This window comes from Phymastichus coffea, unplaced genomic scaffold (genome assembly GCF_024137745.1).
Source record: "Phymastichus coffea isolate CEN01 unplaced genomic scaffold, Cenicafe_Pcof_1.1 PCOF00185, whole genome shotgun sequence".
NCBI classification, from domain to species: Eukaryota; Metazoa; Arthropoda; class Insecta; order Hymenoptera; family Eulophidae; genus Phymastichus; species Phymastichus coffea.
Window position 1 is genome coordinate 181476 of NW_026706996.1, and position 21458 is coordinate 202933.

Sequence of the window (21458 nt, forward strand, 5' to 3'; positions counted from 1 at the left end):
TCCTTAAATTTATCTATCACACATACTCATTCCACACTCTCGCTGGTTAAGCTGCAACGATCCCGAGTTTATTTTACGTTAACAATTCGCAAATTTTAAGAATCCATTCTATTATTTCACCAAGTTCGTGATGGAGAGAGTCGCGCTTGTGAAATTATAACACGCTTACGCACTTTTGGTGATGCGACGATACACGCTGGCTCAATTAAATGGCCCGCTCGGAAGCTGGACAGCGGCGAAAAGTTCAAAGCTGCAGGGATACGGTGGGCCAATTATTTGTCAGTGCAACAACTTTGTTGGTTCCCGTTCGGCAACAAAGATTGTGATGGCCAAAGCAAGCGAACGAGACGGCGTCGCCTTCGCAGGTGGGGCGCGAAGCTAAGCAGTTCTGATCGACGAGGCGGTCGCCGAGTAAAAGCGAGCGAGTCAGAGCATGATTCGGACTTTTGGATGGCGCGCGCAACGAGAAGTTACTGCAAACGCACGCCTAATCGATCTATTTTAAGTGTAGTGTCGCTATCGATGCACGTGCGGCGCGATATTCAAATCAGCTTGTTACAACTGATAAAATCACAAACTATTTGCAATTCAAATGGAATATGAGACTAACTTTTAGGAGAGTGCAATTGATATTGTAAGAAATAGGTTTATTTTGAACTTTTCTGATGGTCAAGTGCAATGTACCACACAGTCACAAGTTCGTGTGGGCGCGCATTAATATCAATTTCTAGCGCTACAACCAATAGTTGAATACGATCGAATAACTTGAACGTCGGAACATTGAAATTGAAAAAAAATATCATCAGTCGAGGCACTTCGAAATCAATTTTAGTTAAAAGTAAATAAATATCTTTTATTCTATGGATTTTGCTTCAGTCATTGAATATCATTGTTACAGATTGACGTTATATATAGCTAATAGATTTTTTGAAACGAAATTCGTTGTCGTTAATCGTTACATCCTGAGTTGAGATTCTGTTTTTTCTAAAAAAACATTTTCTCACTGACTTAGTTAGTGTCGAGTAATGAGCAACCACTACCATATTACGGAAATCACATGTAATGTAAGCCGATACTTTGTGGCGAAGCGGTGCGCATCAAAATTTATCATTGAAATCTGTTCTGTCTCATTTTGCTATCTTTTCATCATATCGATACTGGAACGACCATGAACAGTAAATATTAATGGAATTGTTACGTGAATTAACAAGATTCACAAGACGCATTCAAGTTAGTTTCATTTTTATTTTAATCTTATTTTCATCGTATTTTCGAGAGCTTTAAGTAATTGTCGAGAAAAGTAATAAGAAGAATTGACTGAATTTGACGAATTCGAAGATATTTATTGCAGACTTTGATGTGCTTATGAGGTTTGCAGAGGCACGAGAGCGCATTTCGTTCTCTCTCTTTTCTCCTTATTCTAATCTCTCTTTCTAACTCTCATTCATGCTCTCCTAGACAAGCTACCTCCTCTCCTCTTCCACTTCGTCGTTGCACTTTCTCTCCCACTTAGCATTCACTCTCCTCTTTGGGACTAACTCTCGCTCACTTGCTCTGATTTTGTTTCTCTCTCCCGCTCTCGCTAATTGTCGTGCGGCAGCGAGGATTTGCTCTCTAGCTGATGCGCTCATGGTAGTTAAGGAGCAACGCAATTAAACTATTTGCCGGTGACAAAAATCATCGCATCAATGAATAACTTGCACCAAGTTTCGACTACGTGGCTCATAAGAGCAAGGCTGCGCAGGCTCAATTAAGCACTTCATGCGAATCTCGCTCTCTTGCAGTTAACTCAACGTATTTCACGAAGAGTCAAACTTTTACTAGAGCGTGCCCGTCGAGATAAATCTCACGCGCGTATACATTAGAGGCCCGAGTTGCTCAACCAACAACGCGGTACCATGAACTTTTCATTTTTTTTTAAATCAATTAGAATTAAACGAACTTTTCACGTCATTCCGTACACCGAACTCTTCGCTCATCTATCTTGGCCTGTTGTGAGCGGCGCTTCTGTGCGCAACTGTGTAGCAGCCGTTCCAGCGTAGATACTTGGTCCGCCCGTCAACCAACTAGATTATCAACTAACCCGTTGAGACAACAGAGGGTTGGTACCAAGTTTGCCGCCAACTTTATATTCGCGACAAAAGTAACGAGAATTAATTCTATCGTTGTCCGAGGTTAATCTCATATATTTTGATTTTCACTACATTTGTTAACACACACACACACACACACACACACACACACACACACACACACATATATATATATAAATTCTATAATTCACTTATTATGCATATGTTTATATTATACGTTACAAAATGAAACAATCAACGCATTGTATGTTTTACGTATTAGGCACATTTTTGGATCAATTATAAATAATTATAGATCTGTAAAGTTCCTTTGATCTGGCATCGTGGCTAGGAAAACCTACTCGTAATAGTCTAGCTATTCCTTCTACGGTTTTTTCTTCGGCGGTTATTAGAAATCTACAAATCTTAAACATAATTCGTCAAGGTAGTAGCATTTCTCATTCGTTTTCGACTTTTCAAGCTTTTTCCATCGGCGTTGAAAGGAGTACGAAGGGTGCGGAAAGTTTTACAGCCTGAGAGAAAACTTACCACTCGAGATTGCGGGCCAACGCGTCGAACATTCTCTGTGGGCGGCTCCTTGACTCGACGATCATTGTCGCCGACCGCAATCTCACTAACAAGAGCTCACCTCTTTAGCCCCACCACCTACCTTCTTCACTTTCCTTGAAACTTTTATTTTAATTCCTTTTCTTTCCTTCTCTCTCTCTCTCTCTCTCTCTCTTTCTATTTCCAAATTTTATTTCTCCAAGTCAAGTTAGTGCAAATACCTCATTCGTACTATATAATTTTATATACTTTTTACTTTACACATTCGAAACAACTAATTTGCTTCATTATACATTGAATGTTCACATGAAACTTCACACCAAAATCAGCTTTCCTATAAATTTGTACGTTTATAACTTCATACAATCAATTGGTTTAAAGATAGGTCGCAGGTTCTGTAAAAATATGGAAAACTTAAATTAGTTCAAGTCTTCGAGCTCCTAGTATTGCTTGACCTTTGGGACTTTCCACGGACTCTTCGTGCAGGAGCTTTTCGATGAAAATATGAAGCCAATGTAAGTGTATTTAATAACCAATTTTTCTGAAACTTCAATAAAATATCTCTAATACCAAAGAATACATAAACAATTGTCAGATACATCTTGTATGGCTTTTATTTGTAAACATGAACAAATATGAGAAGTCACTAATATCAAGGTTGACTTTATAAAGAACATCAATGCTTAGTTTCTTTTGAGTGACTTTTTAAATTGTCAAAATCGCATCAACAATCATTTTCGGCTGAGATCTCGAATTGAAGCTCTTCATTTTTAATAATCACATTAGTTTCCAAAATTATTATAAACAGTTTGCAGCTCAAGCTATAAGCAAAAGAAATCTGCCTTAATTTTAATGATTTATCAATTTAATGATCATGTCTACGGGTATATTTTCTTTATACGCACTGAATTGCCAGACTTTATCTTCTAAGTTTCAGAAAAATGTATAATCCATGAAACTTACACTCGCCTTGTGGGTTTAACGCTTTCATCAAAAAACTCCAGCTCGACAAACCTGGAAAACCAGAGGCTTAACTCAAGGGCTTCAGCCAACTCGAAAATTTCAAGCTTTTGCAGCAGTTTAGAAACTATGATTAAATTAATTAAGGGCATAAAAGAATGGTTATAAAAAAAATTTTTTTTAAATCTGTCCGATACCTTGGAATTCTTTATTAAAGTTGAATTTATATACTCGTACGGCAAAAGTTCCTTACATACGAAACATGATACAAGGATCATTAATGAATAGTTACGCTTATAGGTATATGCGAGAATGTTTTAAAGAAGTAAAATACAAAGCATGTTAAGCTTTGTCAGAATACATCATCGTCGAAGCCATAGCTACGCAGGCGGCTGGCACTTTAATGAGCGTTTGGGGGCTGAGCCGAAGATCGAAGATTCGAAAGTACCGGAAGCGCGTGGGGCCGCTGGCAGATATTTTAATGGAAGTTCAAACTTGAGATATTTCGCGCGAGAGCAAGACGAAAAATGAAGGAGAGGATGGAGGAAGGGGTCGATGCAGCAGAAGCAACAGCAGCAGCAACGCCAGTAGCGAGAATAGGAGGGTTTGGGAAGCGCAGGAGGAGGAGACGAGCCGCTCAAGTGTTCATAATGAGATGTTAATGGAGTACCCGTAAAAAACGCAGGCGTCACGTCACGGTATCGACAGGTCTCCACTCTCTCGCTCTCTTTTCTTCCTCTTCGTTCACGTTCTTCCTCCGGCGCCTCCCTTTTCCCGCGCCCGTCAACCTTATCCAGCTCGCACGCTTGGAAGTCAGCCCTCTTGGCCAGGAGAGAGTCGAGAGTGTCGCTGCAAGAGCGTGATAATAGAAGACAAAGATAAAAGGCATCAGACACTGCCAGAGAGAAAAAGCGAGAAAGAGTCAACGTGTTTCCTTGTAATCTATTTTTCTTCTGCAGACACGACCTGCTCTGACGAAAGAACGAGCGGTTGTTCGAAGGCCAGTAATTGAGGAAAAAGATGGCGCCGTTATGTACCTCGAATACCTGCTGCTCGGCCTATATTTAATAACGACATCGCCTGTACTTCAGCTCACGAGACAGGAGTGCTGCGTTTCTCCAATGATACTCGAAAATTCGAATAATTGATTGAGCTCCCGCAGAAGGTAGTTTATCCAGCTCTTAAGGATCCATAACTCGTTGTCGACAATGATATTCGCATCTACAGCGAGTACCGTGCGCCAAATATCACGCGAATAATATTCTCTCATGTTATTATGCGCATGGCAATTCACTTCTCCACTCTGATTGTTTATTGTTGACCCGTGACGTTTTATTTATTCTACATCTATTTCTCTTCAAGCTGCTCATGAATATAATTCAAAACGCTATATTACTATAAAGTGGCAGTGAATCATTTTATTTGAGCTTTTTGTACGTTGCTGCTGCAAATACAACTACAAACAATACATCTTTTCACTTTTGACACATTTTTTAAATTCTATTTTATAATGCTCTATGTACAATGGTTAACTGGTAACACTAACCTATATGAAAACTTGAATACTATCAACTCAATCTAAATAAAAAGATACTTATTAGTAAAATATTTCTGTGCTTGATGCATTTATCAATGAATTGTCGTGCAAAGGAGCATGGTTTTTGATGTGTTACGGGATCAGCAGGAACAAAGAGTGTGGAGCTCTGGAGCTCACGAAGCATCAGCCATACGAGTCACATATATATAGTAGGCTGACGGGGGTGGGGAAGCGAGAGAGCAGACGAAGAACAAAAAGCACCCGATGGGTTCTGAAGTAATTTGCATTCGGTTGCTTCCACGCTATGGCAGCTCGATTGTCGGCGAAACGCAAAACAGATAAGCGCGAGTCAGCAGCGAATGAGCTTGAGACGTGCATCGCCAAATTTTGCGATTCGCCTCCGAGGTTTTCGCGTTCTTGCATCTCCGATGTGTTTCAACGGGCTATCTCTCTCTCTCTCCCTCTCTCTCCCTCTCTCTCTCTCTCTCTCTCTCTCTCTCTCTCTCTCTCTCTCTCTCGCGCGCGCACGCTATTGTTCGGTAGACGAACCGACGAGCCTGCGAGGAAGAGCAGAAGGGCGAGGTGGAGGGAAGACAAACGGTACGGGGGCTTTATGCGCGAGTTTGCGGCCAGCAACGCGAGTGTTGCTCATTTGTCGTCAGCTGGCACGGGACAGCGGTTAAGCCGAATTATTGTGTTTACGCGGTTTTTCTCAAATAATTTCGGTTGAAGAAAAATCATGTACATTTATCTTTTCGCAAGCAGATACAAAACAGAACTGATCTCTTCCATGTTTTTACCTTCTGAAAATATATCTACCAACTATAAATAAATCAAAATTCTGATTATATATTTAATTAATCATTCTGTTTATAGCATAAGTCATTTATAGAGATTATTTTGATCAAACGCCTATGAGATTTTATTATGTTATTAAAGAGCGTGTGCACTTTATATTTTATAAAAGGAAATATTGTCCTTAGATTATTGAAATACAGCTGCTAAGTTATTCTGGGCCTGTAATTAATAACTTTTTTTTTTTAATTTAAACATGGCAATCGTCTCGCTAAAATTAGATTTCGCTTTTACTGTTACGCTATTGATATATCTGTAGAGTTAGCATTCTAAAGATATAAGCAGGAATATAGCATACACGTTCTATATTGAGTTGTTGTGGGAAGTTACAGTTATCGATCGACACAGTAAAATCTACGATACAAAGGCATTTATTAACGATTTACATGGCGGAATATATTGAATTGACCAGCAAAAGCGCTAGACAAGATAACGGAGGTCAAAAACACTGCTAAACATTGCGTCAATGAAGGCTACGAAGCTGGCGCAGCTAGAAAAGTAGAACTCGCGTAGAAAGCGGCAATGAGCTTCTTCAGCGAAAATTCGCGTGCGCGCCGGTCGACACAATCGTGCGAGGCGGGTATAAACGTGACTTTAAGCCCGCGAGGCACCGACAGCTTTCATAAGCGCAATAACAAAGCTCTGCGCGCACCAATTGAAGGCTTGCGATCACGCCGGCGGTGAAAGTGATTGTAGAAGCTCGAAAGCACAGTTGAAAACTAGCTACTAAAGCGCGAAGCCCAGCTGCTTTTAGAAGCTATGTACGAAACTCGTTAGTTGGTGACTTCGAGGCTGGATATTTGGCCCTCTTACGACACGAATGAACTTTAGCCTGACTGACTTGGTGCGCGTTTTTTTTCTCGTTTTTTTCCTTTTTTTCACTGTAAGGGAAGCGCAAAATGAGGCTGGCTCGAGTCATAAATTCTCAAGCGTAGAAAGCCCAATGAGAAGGGAGTTAAGTGCTCGGTTCTCTCTTCTACATCGTCCGAGTCTTATCTACCTTTGTTCCGTGATTCGAACTTCTCGCGGGCACGCGCGCCCCTTAAATTATCCCGCTCGAATAAGCCACGCTCGCGAGGCTGCACGCCTTGCAAATTGACGCTCGCGCTATTTAGGAGGTACTTTAACCTGTCGGACACTGCACCTCGTGCACTCAGTACAGCCCTCCCCAACCCGGAGACTTTACGACCATTGTAACGCTTTTACCCTCTACTTGATAGCTTGGATTACTCAACTCAACCTTCGGCAGTACCTTTTTACAGCAAGATCGCTCCTCGACGTCCAAACTCTCAAGGTGTGCATCTACGAGATTTCAAATTTGCCGACAATATCAACGCAAGGTCTGTAATCATTCCACTACAAGCTGCAATAAACGTTTGCCATTCCACGTCGCTTCCGCCCAGCTCTTATCATGTTGCGCTCTATTAGCCGCCGCGTATACTCGTTTAGACCACGCGGGATCAAGTACTCCCTTATGTCAGATTACACGAACGATGTCCACGTTGACAGGACGCAAAGCCTAATTCATTTCCGAGTTACTTAAAAGCCCCCCGCGGTCCACACGCGACGCGACTGTTGCGTTCGCGTGAACTTCGCATTTCGACGATACTCACTTTGCCTCCCTTCTCTCTCTCTCTCGATTACGATCCTCGTCAGGAAATACCGTGTAATTATAGCCTGGCGCGTGCCAACACTACTGCTATTAAGGAAAAACCTTTAGAAGGCCAAGCGTACTGTTGCTACTGTTACTGTTTCTGCTGTAGGCCAAAGGCTCCGCAGTAAAAACGATTTGACGAGTATAAGTAACCGTCACGAGTTTTGACTTTTTTAGAGCATTATTATTCTATGTCTGACTAAAACCTTAGTACTTCCACTAAGGTATTCATGTCTATTACATAGTCAATCAAGGCTTATGCATTTTTCAGTCAAAGTAATCTCTTTTTAACCGTAAGTTTCTCATTATCTTACACTATAGTTTTTAAACTTATCAATAAGAATCGCCTTTTTTATCCATCATTGATAAATTCGAGTGAGAATATCTCCAAAATCGATATTATCAATAACTTTTCAATGTCCTGATGTAAAAAAGCATCAGGACATTGTATAAAAGAACTATTGATCTTGTCGTGCCCTATGTTTTAGTAAAAAATATCAGTACTCAACATTCATGTATTTTATTGTAGTTTGTTCTTCGGTTTATTGAAAATTCAAACAGAAATATTTTAACTTTATATTTGCACAAGAGATATAAATTGTACTTCATAAAATTTAGAAAACATCGAACTTGATTACACTACTTGAAAGTTCATTTGAATCTAATAAAAAAAATACTTAAAGTAAATGATCGATGAAAACAAATAATCCAATTCAACAAAAAAATTATGCTTCACGGTATAATTATAAGTCTAGTTTGTGATAAATCGTTTCGTGTTATCTATTTTTGAAGTTTAAATAAAATATACGTGGGCATAAAAACGGTAGACTATTTCTGAAAAATAATTAAATTTAATTTAATTAAAAGTATCCCGAGTATTGTAAAGTATCATATTCTAAACTTGATTTTACCTTTGATTTGATAACTTAAAATCACTAAAATAAATTGATATAGTTATATGCAGAAAAGCCATAGAAACGTATTAATTTTATTGTCAGAATATTTTAGAGTCTATGTATAGAATATAGATTCATGAATAGTAGAATGACAGTAGAGGTAATCTAAAAACAAAGATGAATATGCGAAGTGAGAATGTTAAAGTTTTTGAGAGCATCGACTACGCCGTACGATCGATAAGTGTATAAGCGCGTAAAAATGTGTTCAGATGGGTAACGTAAGCTTCTACACTGTACGGTCGATGAAGCGTTAAACATGTTAGCCTGTGTTCATAGAAGTAAAAATACGAACACGACCGAAGAGTCTTTATCGTTAGTTTTTGAACCCTTTTTAATCTAATTAATTCTGAGCTAATCAATTCGATTAAATAAATTAAATTATAAATTTTATATATATTTGTCTTCACGACATTACTAAAAGCACACAAGTAGGTTTATATCAATAATTGTAATAAAATGTCACCTAATAAAGTTTTCATATCAAAAAAATAATGAATAATTAATAATAATTAAGTAGCTGAAAAGATATTTTGAAAATTATTAGCATTATGTTTGAATAAGATATTGTTCACAGAGCAATAAATCCATCTCAAGAATCGAGGAACAATCATTTTAATGTCATTCTTTGAAAAAGCTACTGTATTATTTATTTATCCATGATTGTGAATTTTTATATGAATATGTTATTTTACATTTCTGTAAGACTATTTGACATTATTTGCAGCGGCTTATAATTTTTTTCATAAAATTCGTGTCCCAACCAAAATATTTTTATAATTACCAAGTGCTACTATACAAGTTAAGATATAAAATTGATTAGCTGCAGGATGTCAGAAACGATGGTAAACAAAAAAAAATTAATGTTAAACATTAAGTTGTATGTGAACTTGGCGTGATTTGTTATTAATAAATTACAAGAAGGAGTTATGAAACATTCCTTAATATAAAATTCATGTTTCAATGATTGATTTAGTTATAAATTAATGTTTGTTTTTAATTGTTAAGTTTGCCAAATATAGCAAACATTTATGTTATACCTGATGATTTATATCTTAAGAAGTTATCTAATTTATTTAGACGAGGAAGTATGTAAATTATCACTAGATGCATCACATTGAACATGTTAACTGACAATAACTATACTGCAAAACGTTTCTTTATAAAAAATATATATTTTTAAAACTGATATCGCCATCAAATATACCTTAGGAAAATATGACGACTCCATTTGCGGGAGCTAAAGTTCACGATAGAAGGTAAATCACTTGGAAAGTGTAATGCCCAGAGAGCCGTCAAACGGCGCAATTAGAGCATCGCTGACGAAAGTCGCTGGGTGGAAGCTGGCGATAAGCCGCCAAGTCGGCGGCGACAGCTGCAGAGGCGAGCGTCGCTTCGGTTCTGCTTTTTTTCTATCCTTTCTATTACTTTTTGTCGAGCTGAAGCAGGGTCACAATAACACGGCGGTTCTGCTTGCAGGCATGTCGGCGCGAGGCCCAGACGGAAATAGAGAAGCGCACCCCTGCCTCGAGAGATGGGGCTAAGCAGATAGGAGCCGGAGAGGAGCGTGGACGTGGGCCGTGATGCTGGCGAGGAGTGCGATGCTCGCCCAGCGCGTCCTTGCTATTCTTTTCATCGTCAACGTGCCTATCGGTATGTTCACAATTTAGCTTACACTTTTCACGCATCTTTAACTTGAACTTTCACTTGTCGATTCTTTGTCAAAGTCAAGTGAAATTATGCGTGACGATCTTTTTCATTCAGAAGAATGGCAAGTTATTTACAGTTATAATTGTGCAAACACACACACACACATAAAATTGACGTTACACAATTGTGATAACGTTATGTTAGTTGAATCAAGGAACACAACGCTTTCACACGCTATTTTCGTGATTTTAATACTAGGAAATGATATTCAGCATTTTTAATTTCTTTACTTTTTAATTAAATATACGCATTTATAAAAACAACCTTCAATCAACGAAAGAATTTCTTTCAACGTCATAAGCACGATGCATTAAAATAATTTTGAAGTTAACAGGCTACTTAATTATGCCTATAAAGTAAGCATTTTCTCTACTCGACCCAGAAAATGTAATTTAATTCAGCGAGTTCTTTCTCTTTCTGAACGTTGGAAGAACTAAGGTAGCGAGGCTCATTATCTTTTGCCTACATTATATTCCAAAGATAAAAGTTGAAAGGTACAAATCTAAAGAATATTTTGTTGCATTATTTTCTGCCGACGGTAGCGACTTTCTAGCAAATATAAGACTGTTCTGAAGATAACTAACGTGTAGTTTGTCTTATCTCGAAACAAGGAACTTTCCGCTCAAATTGGCAGTTCGACGAAACAGCTTTGGAGGAAAGTGATTAATCGATCCTGACACTCACAGTAACGGGAGCGCAAGCTTATACACTGTAACAAGATGTGGTTAAACAAATAAATGACAATTTTCACAATTTTTAAACACTGAATTCACTTTAATATTATTGCAATCGCGTTTTAGATTTTTATGTATTTAAATTGGTCCAGTACTAATTGCTGAGTGAGGTAATGAAGGGAAAGAACACGAACTCAACTGATATACTAAAATAAATATGCAGTATCACGGTCGCCAATAGTCTAAAAATATAGGCAGCTTCAAAAAGCAAAGCCCTAAAGCTAAGGTGAATTCGTATGATGAAACGAATTGGATGAAAAGAAGATAAAAGCGATACAAGCAAAGAAAATCAAGGAGGAAGAAGCTTTGAAGTTTGAGAATTTATGATTTGCGAAATGGACTTTCTCCCGCTCTCTTTCTCTTGATGGCAGTTTCGTTCCTTATTTTCACACGGCCTCGGCTATAGCCGTCAGGCTCGGCATCAAACTCTCTGATTCTCGCATCCGTTGTGCGGCGCGGAGCGGCGGTAGTGACGGCCGACAAGTGGTAGAGCTCGGAATATAGTCTGCCGCGCCTGGCTGTTTGCTCTGGCTGGTGGTTTGCAGTCTCGAGTTCTAGCCACCATTGATCCTCTTTGCAGCTCGACTGCGCAGGAGAAATGCCCGAGATTGTTTATAAGACTTCCGTGACTGTCGCCGCCCGCCCGACTTTTCAAGAAAGACGAGCCGCCCCGGCCAAGCAGATTGTGTGTACAAGGTTTTGCTGTCTGCTCGGCAGCTTTCCACTCTTCCTGCCAGCCTGCCAGCTTTCCTTCCTTCCGCTTGCCTACCTCGGGGACGATCCCTTTGTGCGTAACCCCCTCACAAAGTACATAAAGTCAACCGAAATTCTCAATGTCATATTCATTATCAGTACTTTTTGCGACATAATGCTTGCTTCGTCGTTGTTTCAGTCGCTCAAGATGCCTGATCTTTGTTTCTCTTAACTACTATAATTCTGCTGTTTTTACAACTTTACGTTCAACTCCAATACGAACTGCCTTGATGGAATATTACACTCAACCCAGAACAAATTCTCGTTACATCGTTTTATTCCATATTTTCATTTGTCATAAATCACAATTCTTGTTAGGTAAAATATCAGATTTTCATAACAAACTCTTGTCCTCTCGAAGAAGTAAAGTGGAGACTGTTGCAACGAAAGTCATCGTGACTGAAATGAGAGAATCGAAGGACACGTTCAGTAAGCATTAGAGACGAGTGGTAGGTTAAAACGTATATCTCGAACGAGGACGATGCCGACAGCGTTTAGTCAACGGAGACGCACGTGCGCCGATACAATTAGTATCGCCGTGTGGTCCAAATGCTCGGCGAAGAGTCGTTAAAGTAAACAAGGGCTCATTCGAAGCAAACAAAAGTACCGTGAAGCCATTAATTATTCAGCTTGTTGTAATTAGAAAGCGTTCGTGGTCGCTCTCCCTCTCTTTCTCTCTCTCTCCTTCTCTATCGTGAAATGATCGAAGAAGTAGGGAGGACAATAAGGCAGGGACGACGGCCTCAGCTCGGTAACAGCGTCCCGAACGTAAAGTTTTCGTAGACCGAACCTAACGTATTTTCCTAACAAACGAGCTTTTTTGTTTAATCCGCGCTTGCTTTGGATCGCGGAGCGAATGAAAGTCGAACGCTCGCATCTCGTGATTCGCTTGCTCTCTGCTTGTCTGTTTTCGCATCTGTTTCTTTGGCTTTTCGCGGCTGCTCTCCTGCTAGTGCTGCTGGCCTTTTTTTCTCCTCTTGCGCGCTTCGATTCTCATCCTTGCCACCCGCGGCTCAATTGAGTTCTGGACCGTGGTGATCCGATTATCGCAAACCTCTCTGTCTCTGTCTGTCTGTCTCTCTCTCTCTTTCTCTCTCTCTCTCTCTCTCTCTCTCTATCTTTCTCCTCTCTATTCTTGCTCTATTCTAGGCTTGTGTACACACACTCGCCTCGGCAATTCTTCACTAAAGAGAGGGAGAGAGACAGTTGCGTTACTGTGGAGATTAGATCCTTGGTGAGAGCTTCACTCAGCGTAGTTTATCGCCTTCGCCAATTTTAGCCAACTCGTGTAATGTTGCCGCATGTCAAAATTTTAGATATTCCAATAGTTCCTTGACGTAACTCTCGACAAAAATACATATTGTCTCGTTGTCAGACGTATCATTTATCTTTACCACTATCCTATTTACCTTACTTTTCTTGGAAAAGCTTGACTATTTGTGTCGCGCAATATCACATTTCATAATATTCTTTTACGCAAGCCGTTGCTTAAACGAAACTGTAATTTTTCTTTTTTGCGAACTATCAAAATTTTCGTTAAAAATAAATGATACGTTTTATTTTGTATCTCACCTATTAACAAGGTTTAAAGATCATCAGAGAACTTCTGGAAATTAGCAGACAAAACATATTTTATCTTACATGATAATACAAAGTATGTTACATATTTGAAAAAGAGACAGAAAAAGGAAAGTGAAAAAGATGAATGTACATTAAAAGTAAAGATTAAAAAGTGGAACGAAAAGCAGGATGACTAGATGAATCTACTCGTATAGTGGAAGAAAGCACGAGAGTCACGTTGGCCAAAAGAGGATGGAAGTAAGAAGAGAAAGAGAAAGGAAGATTTGGGTGGTGATAACGCGATATGGATAAGTAAGCGAAAGTCGAGTTGGGAGATCTCGGTACGACATTACGCTGGCGCACTTTGCGAATTGCCATTGAAACGATGCTAGTCTGCAGACGCGCCAAGCAGGCTAGGTGTGAGAGGGAGAGAGAAAGCTGCAGCGCCAGTTCTCATTCTCGCGCGCAAGGCTGCTTTTCGATTCAGCGCACGTTGCCACGCAAACACACAGACCCACAGCTCAACCTCAAACGAACTGACTCACTCACACTCCTTTACCACTGTCTAGCTCTCTACTTCCGGCCCTTCTGCCTCTTCTTCAGTACTATCCACGCAGAAAGCTAAAGTGTCACTGCATCGTCGTTCATTCGATGGCATCCGCAGACAGTTTCCTCGGAAAGGAAAAAAATCGCGGGTTTACGTGCACATCGCTGTAGCACTAATCATATAATTCGTACTGGACGCCACCGTAACCATGTAATTCATTGCAGACAGGAATAATCATCTCTTTTATTCGATAGATCATTTGTTCTGTTCGCGAGGCCGTCTACTATTTATATTCAATTCAATTTTCAATACAGACCGAAGAGTCCAAGTACGAGAATTTAAATAAAGATTCTTCTTTAAGTGAGCATTATACCTATAAATTCAATGAGCGCATATAAATACCATTATTGAATAACCTGAGAGTGAATTTTGAATTATCTTTAATAGGCCAGACTGAAGCGAGAAATGATGCTACAATTAGCAACATGCTTCGAATTTCGAATATAATAAATTAGATTAGATACATCTTAAAATAAATAATTGCAATTAAAAATATATAAAGTCTGCAAGTCCATCAAGTTGGAGAGTTTAATTGAAAAAAGAAAAAAATTTATAGTCCACGGGAGAAAGATCATAAGATAGGAGAGAAGAGGGATGCTGTACAGGCGCGGCGAGTAAAAAGCGCGAGGTGAATGGGGTCGAAAAAAGGTAATATTGAAAACAGGCGTTGATTTATTAGCAGGCCGCGCCTGTGGAAAGTGCGTGCTGTCCGAGTGGATCGGAAAAGTAGTCGCTTGGGAGTTTTGGCGCGGCGGCGCGGCGCGAAAGAGAGATAGGGAGAGAGCGAGGGCCTCGATAAATTTTCGCTCTGTTTTCGAGCAATCCCCCCGAGGGCCAACTCAATTAGAGGCAATTAGGAGAGCGGCGCACGCTGCTGTTGATATAACAGCCGTTAGCCGTGGCGCGCCGGCCGCGCCGAGAGCAGAAAGAGAAATAGCCCGCACACCGATCGAATGGTTATATCGATATAGACCAACTTTGAGAACTCGTTAAGAAAAACGCCCTCGGAATACGGGGCGCTGCCGCCACCAGTCGCGCCACCGGCTTACTAGGGGTGGAGGGAGGCGCAGGGCGCCGAGCGAGCAGCCACGCGCTCTGCTCGCCTGCCGCCCTCAAATCTGCAACTGACACTGCTGAAAACGTAAACTCATTAAAAATGAAACAAACGCCGAGCCGCTGCTCTTGGATCTGCCGAACGAGCACTGGAGATTCGTTCCTGCAAATTGCTTCTTGTCCGCCCCGCTCGGTTGCCTCTTGCTTCGTTAAGATTCAAAGTTCCGCGGTTCCTGTTACACCAACACTTTTGCGTTACGACCACTGCATCCATTCTTTCCGCAAAACACATTTACTTCATTGCTCAAGTTACCTTCGAACACGCGTTAGATTATAATGGATGCTAATCATTGAATGACAAATTTTCAAACGATCAAAATGCATACCATGTTGATTGGATTTTCGCAACCAATCGTACTGACATTAAGTCAATCTTAACTTGGCATATTCCAATCTGACGTAAAGTTCCGCTCGAGTCTCTGAGCAACTTTCGAATCATTTCACTTAAAATATCTCGCTCGAAATTAAAGTTCCTCCGTGAGTGGTCCAGTGAAAGCTGATCTCATCGAACAAGACTTTAAGGATCTGAAATATTTGAGACATAACTTGTTACATTCAAAATTACGTTCGCAGTTAGTTTTACGCCAACAAAGTTTTCCATCTTGCTATCGTCCACTCGGTAATATCGATAAGTCACGAGATCACGTGACAGCGCAAACTTGTTCTTAAGCGATTTAAAGCAGAACTGAATAATAACAGGCTAGCATTATAATTTAATAACTGTCCAGATATTTTGGTTCAGGTGAAGAGATAGCCGTGAGTATTTTATAAATGAACTGGTATACTGGTTCGAGAGAGAATGAAAAACAGTAAAGGAGATAGAAAAGGGGAGAGAAGAGATTGCCAAAATGAGGGGAAAAGGGAGAAAGAGGAAAGAAAGGAAATAAAAGAGAGCAGAGGATCTGGCGCGCGGTTAAGAACGGCACGAATGCCATGTCGACTCGGAGGAGCGACGGGCGAAAAACGCCCCGGAGAGCCGAGACTCTGTTTTCCGTTGGAATTTCTGCTGTCGAGTCTGATTCCTCGGTGGACCCGGTCCATTCCTCTCTCTTCTCTCCTACTCCGCGCGTACTTGCCCGGTGCTCGGCCAGCTATAGCCATAGTCTATCCTATGTTGCTGCTGCGTTTTCGGTCTGCCAGTGCTCAATGCTCGTTCGTTCGGCGCTCGCGCCGAACGTTAAGATAATTTCAATGACCGTATCCCCGCGGAGCGTACCCTCGATGAATGTTACATGGCCGTGCACTCTCGTCCGGATCTAGTTGGTTCTGTGATTTTTTTATTGGCTATTCTTTCAGAGCCGTTTCTTTACAGAGCCTCGCGTCGTTTCACGGATCGTCTCCATCGAAGACTTTTAATCACGCAAGCGAGCGGAAAACAATCAATGCTTGCGCTGCAAAGGCAACCGCGCAAAGGGTAAATTTGCGAAAAGAGCAAATAGTATTATCAGATGAATTGCCACGCTAGCCTGTTCCTGACGTATATTTCTGCAAGCTCATCAATTTCAGAATTAAAAGTACGAGTTAGAAAAAGCGCAGACCTCAAGTGGAGAAAAATTGCGAGAAGCGCTTTTTACACAGCGCGTAAAAAGCTCTTTATTCAGGCAGCGTGAGGAGAGTAAAAAATAGCACTGGCTAACCTATTAATGCTCAAGGCGAGACGAAATCCGGCAAAAACAATTTTCTCGTTAGCAAAGTTCCTTGGGTTTTGTTTCAGCCGGCGCTCGGCATTCGGTTTATTTCCCGGTTAAAATCATCCTCTGTCTCTCTTTCTCTCTCTCTCTCTCTCTCTCTCTCCCTCTCTCTCCCTCTCTCGCGTTCGCTTCCGTCTTTCTTCTCTCCCCTTCGGTTGCTGCGCCGCCGCTTCTACGCGCCCTCTCATTTTCGCTATTTCTCTTTCCCCACGCTCTTCTCTCTCGTTTATCTCTCGCTCTTTTGACTCTACTCCACTTTTTCTTTGTTATTCCAACTCGTGAGCAGCAACTTTTCTAACTAAATAATTAATAAGTATTGTTTCAATGTTCTTTGTTTTCGATCAAATGTAATAAAGCTACTAGACTCATCAAAAATAACTAGCCAAAGAAACTTTGTGAGATTTCTATCGGATTAACTTAGCAATGTCCCTTTGAATTTATTTTTTTCTCATGTTATTATATCGACAGCATTTCCACGTTACAAAAGTTTTCTTGTTCATAACATTAATGAATTTCAGACAATTTTCTTTCCTAGCTACAAAAATTCTTTTGGCTTCTTTAATGTTGTTGAATAAAAAACTGTGAATTAGAAAAAAAGTATTATAACCATGAGCGCGCAGACTGTCTGTCTGATAGCCTCAAGGCTTATCTTCTTTCAATTAAAGTTATGATGTGGTTCAATGAAACTAAGGACCTCTTTGCAAAGAACAACAGCATCGAATTGATTCAAAAATATACACAATAGACACGAGATCACCTAATTGAATAATAATTATTCTCTTACGACATGATGACGATAGACAAATCACCGATGATTTAAAACAGTAGAACAAAGTGTAATGGTGCTTTGACTGGCGTAATAGCAGCGTGTACTTGTTACTGTGGCGTCCTTTGGGATGATTATGTGCAAGAGAGATCAGGATAAAAAACATAAGGCGAGCATTACTCGAGTGCGCGTGTGAAAGAGAGAGCGAGAGAGAAAGAAAGAGAGAGAGAGAGAGAGCGAGAGAGAAAGAGAGATAGAGAAAGAGAGAGAGAAAGAGAGAGAGACAGACTAGAGAGACAGAGACGAAGTCAGAGAGAGGGCTTGCAATATGCGGCCCTCGGCTGGTCTAAACCGCGCCATTTGTCCGCGCGTAGCTGCGGCTCGTTGATAACGACTCGGCACCGTTCATATTTTACGCGCGGCTCATCAATAATTCATGCCGTGAATAATGCAGCGCTGTTTCGCACCCGCGAGCGCACGTTACTTTATACATATACCCAGCTATACGTGCGCTTCACCATCCCCTTCGACTCCTCTCCCTTTTATGCTACTACCACCTCCTCCTCCTCCTCCTCCTCCTCCACCTCCTCTTTCTCTCGCGACGCCCTCCAAGCGTTTAAGCGTGCGTACCTCGCAACTTGGCGGATTTTCTCTTTCGCCTCTCTTCACCGCGAGTCCCGCTGCTTCTGCTTTTTATTCTAAACCGATTGTCAGCAAGACCCAGCATCCTGCTATTCTACCATCAACAACTACCAACCAGCGGCTCGCAGCGCCATTTCACGGACTTGCTCTATTCAACTTTTTTTCTCTTTACGCTTTCTACGGTACCATATTCTTCTGAAAGTTTCTCGCTTTTTATTTCAATGAATAAACTATCACTTCAGAAAATATTTACTTTATTTATCCAATAACAGTGAAATCGGATAAACGTGAAAAGGTTATGTGGTACATGAATCTAAAAGGATATAACAATGAATCTTTGAGTACAAAATCATAGCCTAAAGAGTAGCAGCTAATGATAGTACTCAAATACCATAAATACAATATCAAAGACGATCGGAAAATAGTGAGGGATGTGGGGATAAAACGCTTACTACACGCCACTGGCATTTACTCGAGGCTACGTAATAATTTCGTAGTTGGCAAAGAATATGTCAAAACAAGTGAGCTCGCGAGCCTCGTAGATCATCGAACCCTCGGCACACCCACTTGGCCGAGCACGCATATAATTGTCCAAAGTAGCATATCGCCTCGAGAGAAGGCGACCACGAACTGTTCGTTGCTGAGGAATAAAAAGAAGGAAAAAAAAAGAAAAGAAAATAGGAAGGAAGGTGAAAGTGGGCCGGATCCCAGTCTATAAAGCATCACCGAGAATATAAAGCCAAGTGGTACGAGTCAAGCTTGGGGCAGCCGTTGTCCCCTCGGGACGAGCCAAGGGTAAGCACTGCTCCCGTCCGTCTTTCGGCAAACCTCCCACGAGTGCTACTCTTCCACGCAGCAACCCTAGAGGCTAAAACAAACTATCTTGGGCGCCTTTTCGATTCTTGTATCGTTCAATCGACTCCATGGACAATCGATCTCTTGCACTTCAGTTGGAGACTTGACAGTCATATAGCAACGTTCGAAGTAAAATGTAACTGGCTGTTAGAAATATAAAATAATGCTCGAGGTGCAAATATTTAAATAATAGAAGATTTAAGGTTTAAAAAAGGGAGAAATAAGAAGAACCTAAAGAAGAATTAGATACGTTTTCTTTGCGTCGTTTACAAAGTTATCATTCGTCTATTTTTGAAATTTATTTCTTTGTTTAGTCTATAAAGATAAAATGTGAAAATTTGAGTGAATTTTTATATTGCTAAATAATTTAACGATAAAAATGTGTGTAAAAGCGTTAAATACTGTTAGTAGTTATAGGAGCTTGTAAACAGCCAGTTAAGAGTGCGCAACGTGCCAGATCACGAAATTTAGGAAAACAAAACCGTAGCAACAGTTAAGAGTCGCTCGTAGCTTATCGCTGTCCATGGTCTATGATGTCATATTTCCTTCAAAAGGACAAGTCTGTGAAGACTAGAGACCTGTTCAAGAAGTTTTACTTCAATGCATCGCAGATCATCCCTAACAGAAACGGCGAGGCCGTCAGATCAAACAGTCGACCGTCGGGAGGCGAACTAGAGAGAAAATGTTAGGAAAAGAGAGAGAATAAGGCACTCGCGACACGGCGGAAAATCGTCACTTGGACTTGCGCAAGAAAACAGACAAATTATTACAAAAGGTTACGCATGCGACATTCGTTTCTTCTTATATCTATTTTTTCTTTATATCTACATTTAAATTAATAAATACATTAGTCGTTGTTTAAAATTATTTCTGTTCGCCTCACCATTAACACTAATCGTACCAATGATAAAGATAAAGTGTGATAATTATTTCATCATTTGCTTCCAGTCTAGTGATCGACTTATATTATTCAAAGCTTCAAAGGTTCTAAAGACATTGGAAAACTGCCACGCGAAGAATAAGCTACTATTTTTGAAATTTGAAAATGCCACCTGAGTAGAACAATGACTTGCTCAGTTGAACAGTACCGTTTAAAGTGAAAATGATGAGTAACGGATTAAAAAATACGTTGGCACAGTATAATTTTTAATCATGGTTTCATTTCAATTAGTCGCAGCGGTATGTCGGAAATGCTCTAGTACGACATTTTTCAATCATTAGGCGCGACTACCGGTCAGTTTCAATTAAATAAATAACGCGGGCGAGTGGTTCAGTGTGAAACAATCGGGGGTTGGGGTGGCGGAGTCGGCAGCAGAGCGCGAGAGAAACAATTCATACGGCTCGGGAATCGTCGAGGCAGGGCACGCATTTTACATTTTAATCAAGCGACAAAACGATAAAGTATCCAGCGAACAGGGCGCGAGACAGCCAATCAATGGGCCGTAGCTCTAGAGCGCGCCGCCGGTAGTATGTAGCAATCGCTACACAATTACAAAACAATGAAAAATAGAACAACGACGGCGATGAAAAAAAGTAAAATCGATGTATTCGAGGGAAAATCGTAGTTAACTTAGGTATGGAGCGGGAGAGCAAGAGAGAAAAAATTAGAACCGCAGAGTTGTAGGTAGAACGAGGTGTCCGTCGCTCGGATGCCTGGCTTAATCGGGGAAACATGCGCACTCGTTGTATTGAAAAAACTGAAGAGCCGTCACTGCGAATGACACTAGGATATTACCAACCGCTCTGGCCTTCGCTCTCTCTCTCTCTCTCTCTCTCTCTCTCTCCTTCTACCCTCCCCCCATCTCTTTTGGTCCCGTTCGCTCGATCGCTCTCGACTGCCGCTTTTCAACTCTGTCCAACGTTTCCCACTGTGAAACATCGCATGATAAGCTGCGCACAGCAGTAGCTTCTATTTTTGTGTCCTCCACGACTTCTCTTGTCATTTAATTTTCAAGCAATGAGATCGTCAATATTTTACCAGCCTCAGCTTTTTCGCTATCACTCGCGTTTCTGCTAATTTCAACCTGTCACTCTTGTCTTTTGAGTTTTGCTATTTTGGACATGATTTCTCTGAATAATTAGCTAACTCAAATTAACTTACACACGAAATCAGATGTCTTCTGTGGAGATAGATGTGGTAACCATTCTTAGCATTTCTATCGATTTAGGCTATATTTATAAGATTAGCGAACAACAGCATTTGCTTATAATTGAATACTTTTAAGCGTATTTCCTCATACTATGCGTAAAGTAGTGACTACGCTTTCACAACATAGAACATAGAATTACTTGGACTACCTAGAGAGTAAAGTACCTTGCGCATGTGCAATGCGCCTTTTCCATTTTCGAGCCTGACGGTTCAAACTGTAAAACAGCGCATTGCGTTTACACGAGGCTCTTTATTTTCAGGTAGTCAATGTGGTTCCGTG

The 21458-nt window shown here is 40.6% G+C and overlaps 1 protein-coding gene across 2 annotated transcripts in view; it reads left to right on the forward strand.

The window, feature by feature from the left end:
- Window positions 1-21458, forward strand: part of LOC131673579 (lachesin) — a 100655-nt gene that overhangs the window by 44266 nt on the left and 34931 nt on the right. For both annotated transcript variants that reach the window (XM_058951673.1, XM_058951674.1), the window contains exon 2: window positions 10078-10251. In XM_058951673.1, the coding sequence (XP_058807656.1) occupies window positions 10182-10251 (70 nt within the window). In that variant the 5' untranslated portion in view covers window positions 10078-10181. The remainder of the gene's footprint in view (window positions 1-10077; window positions 10252-21458) is intronic.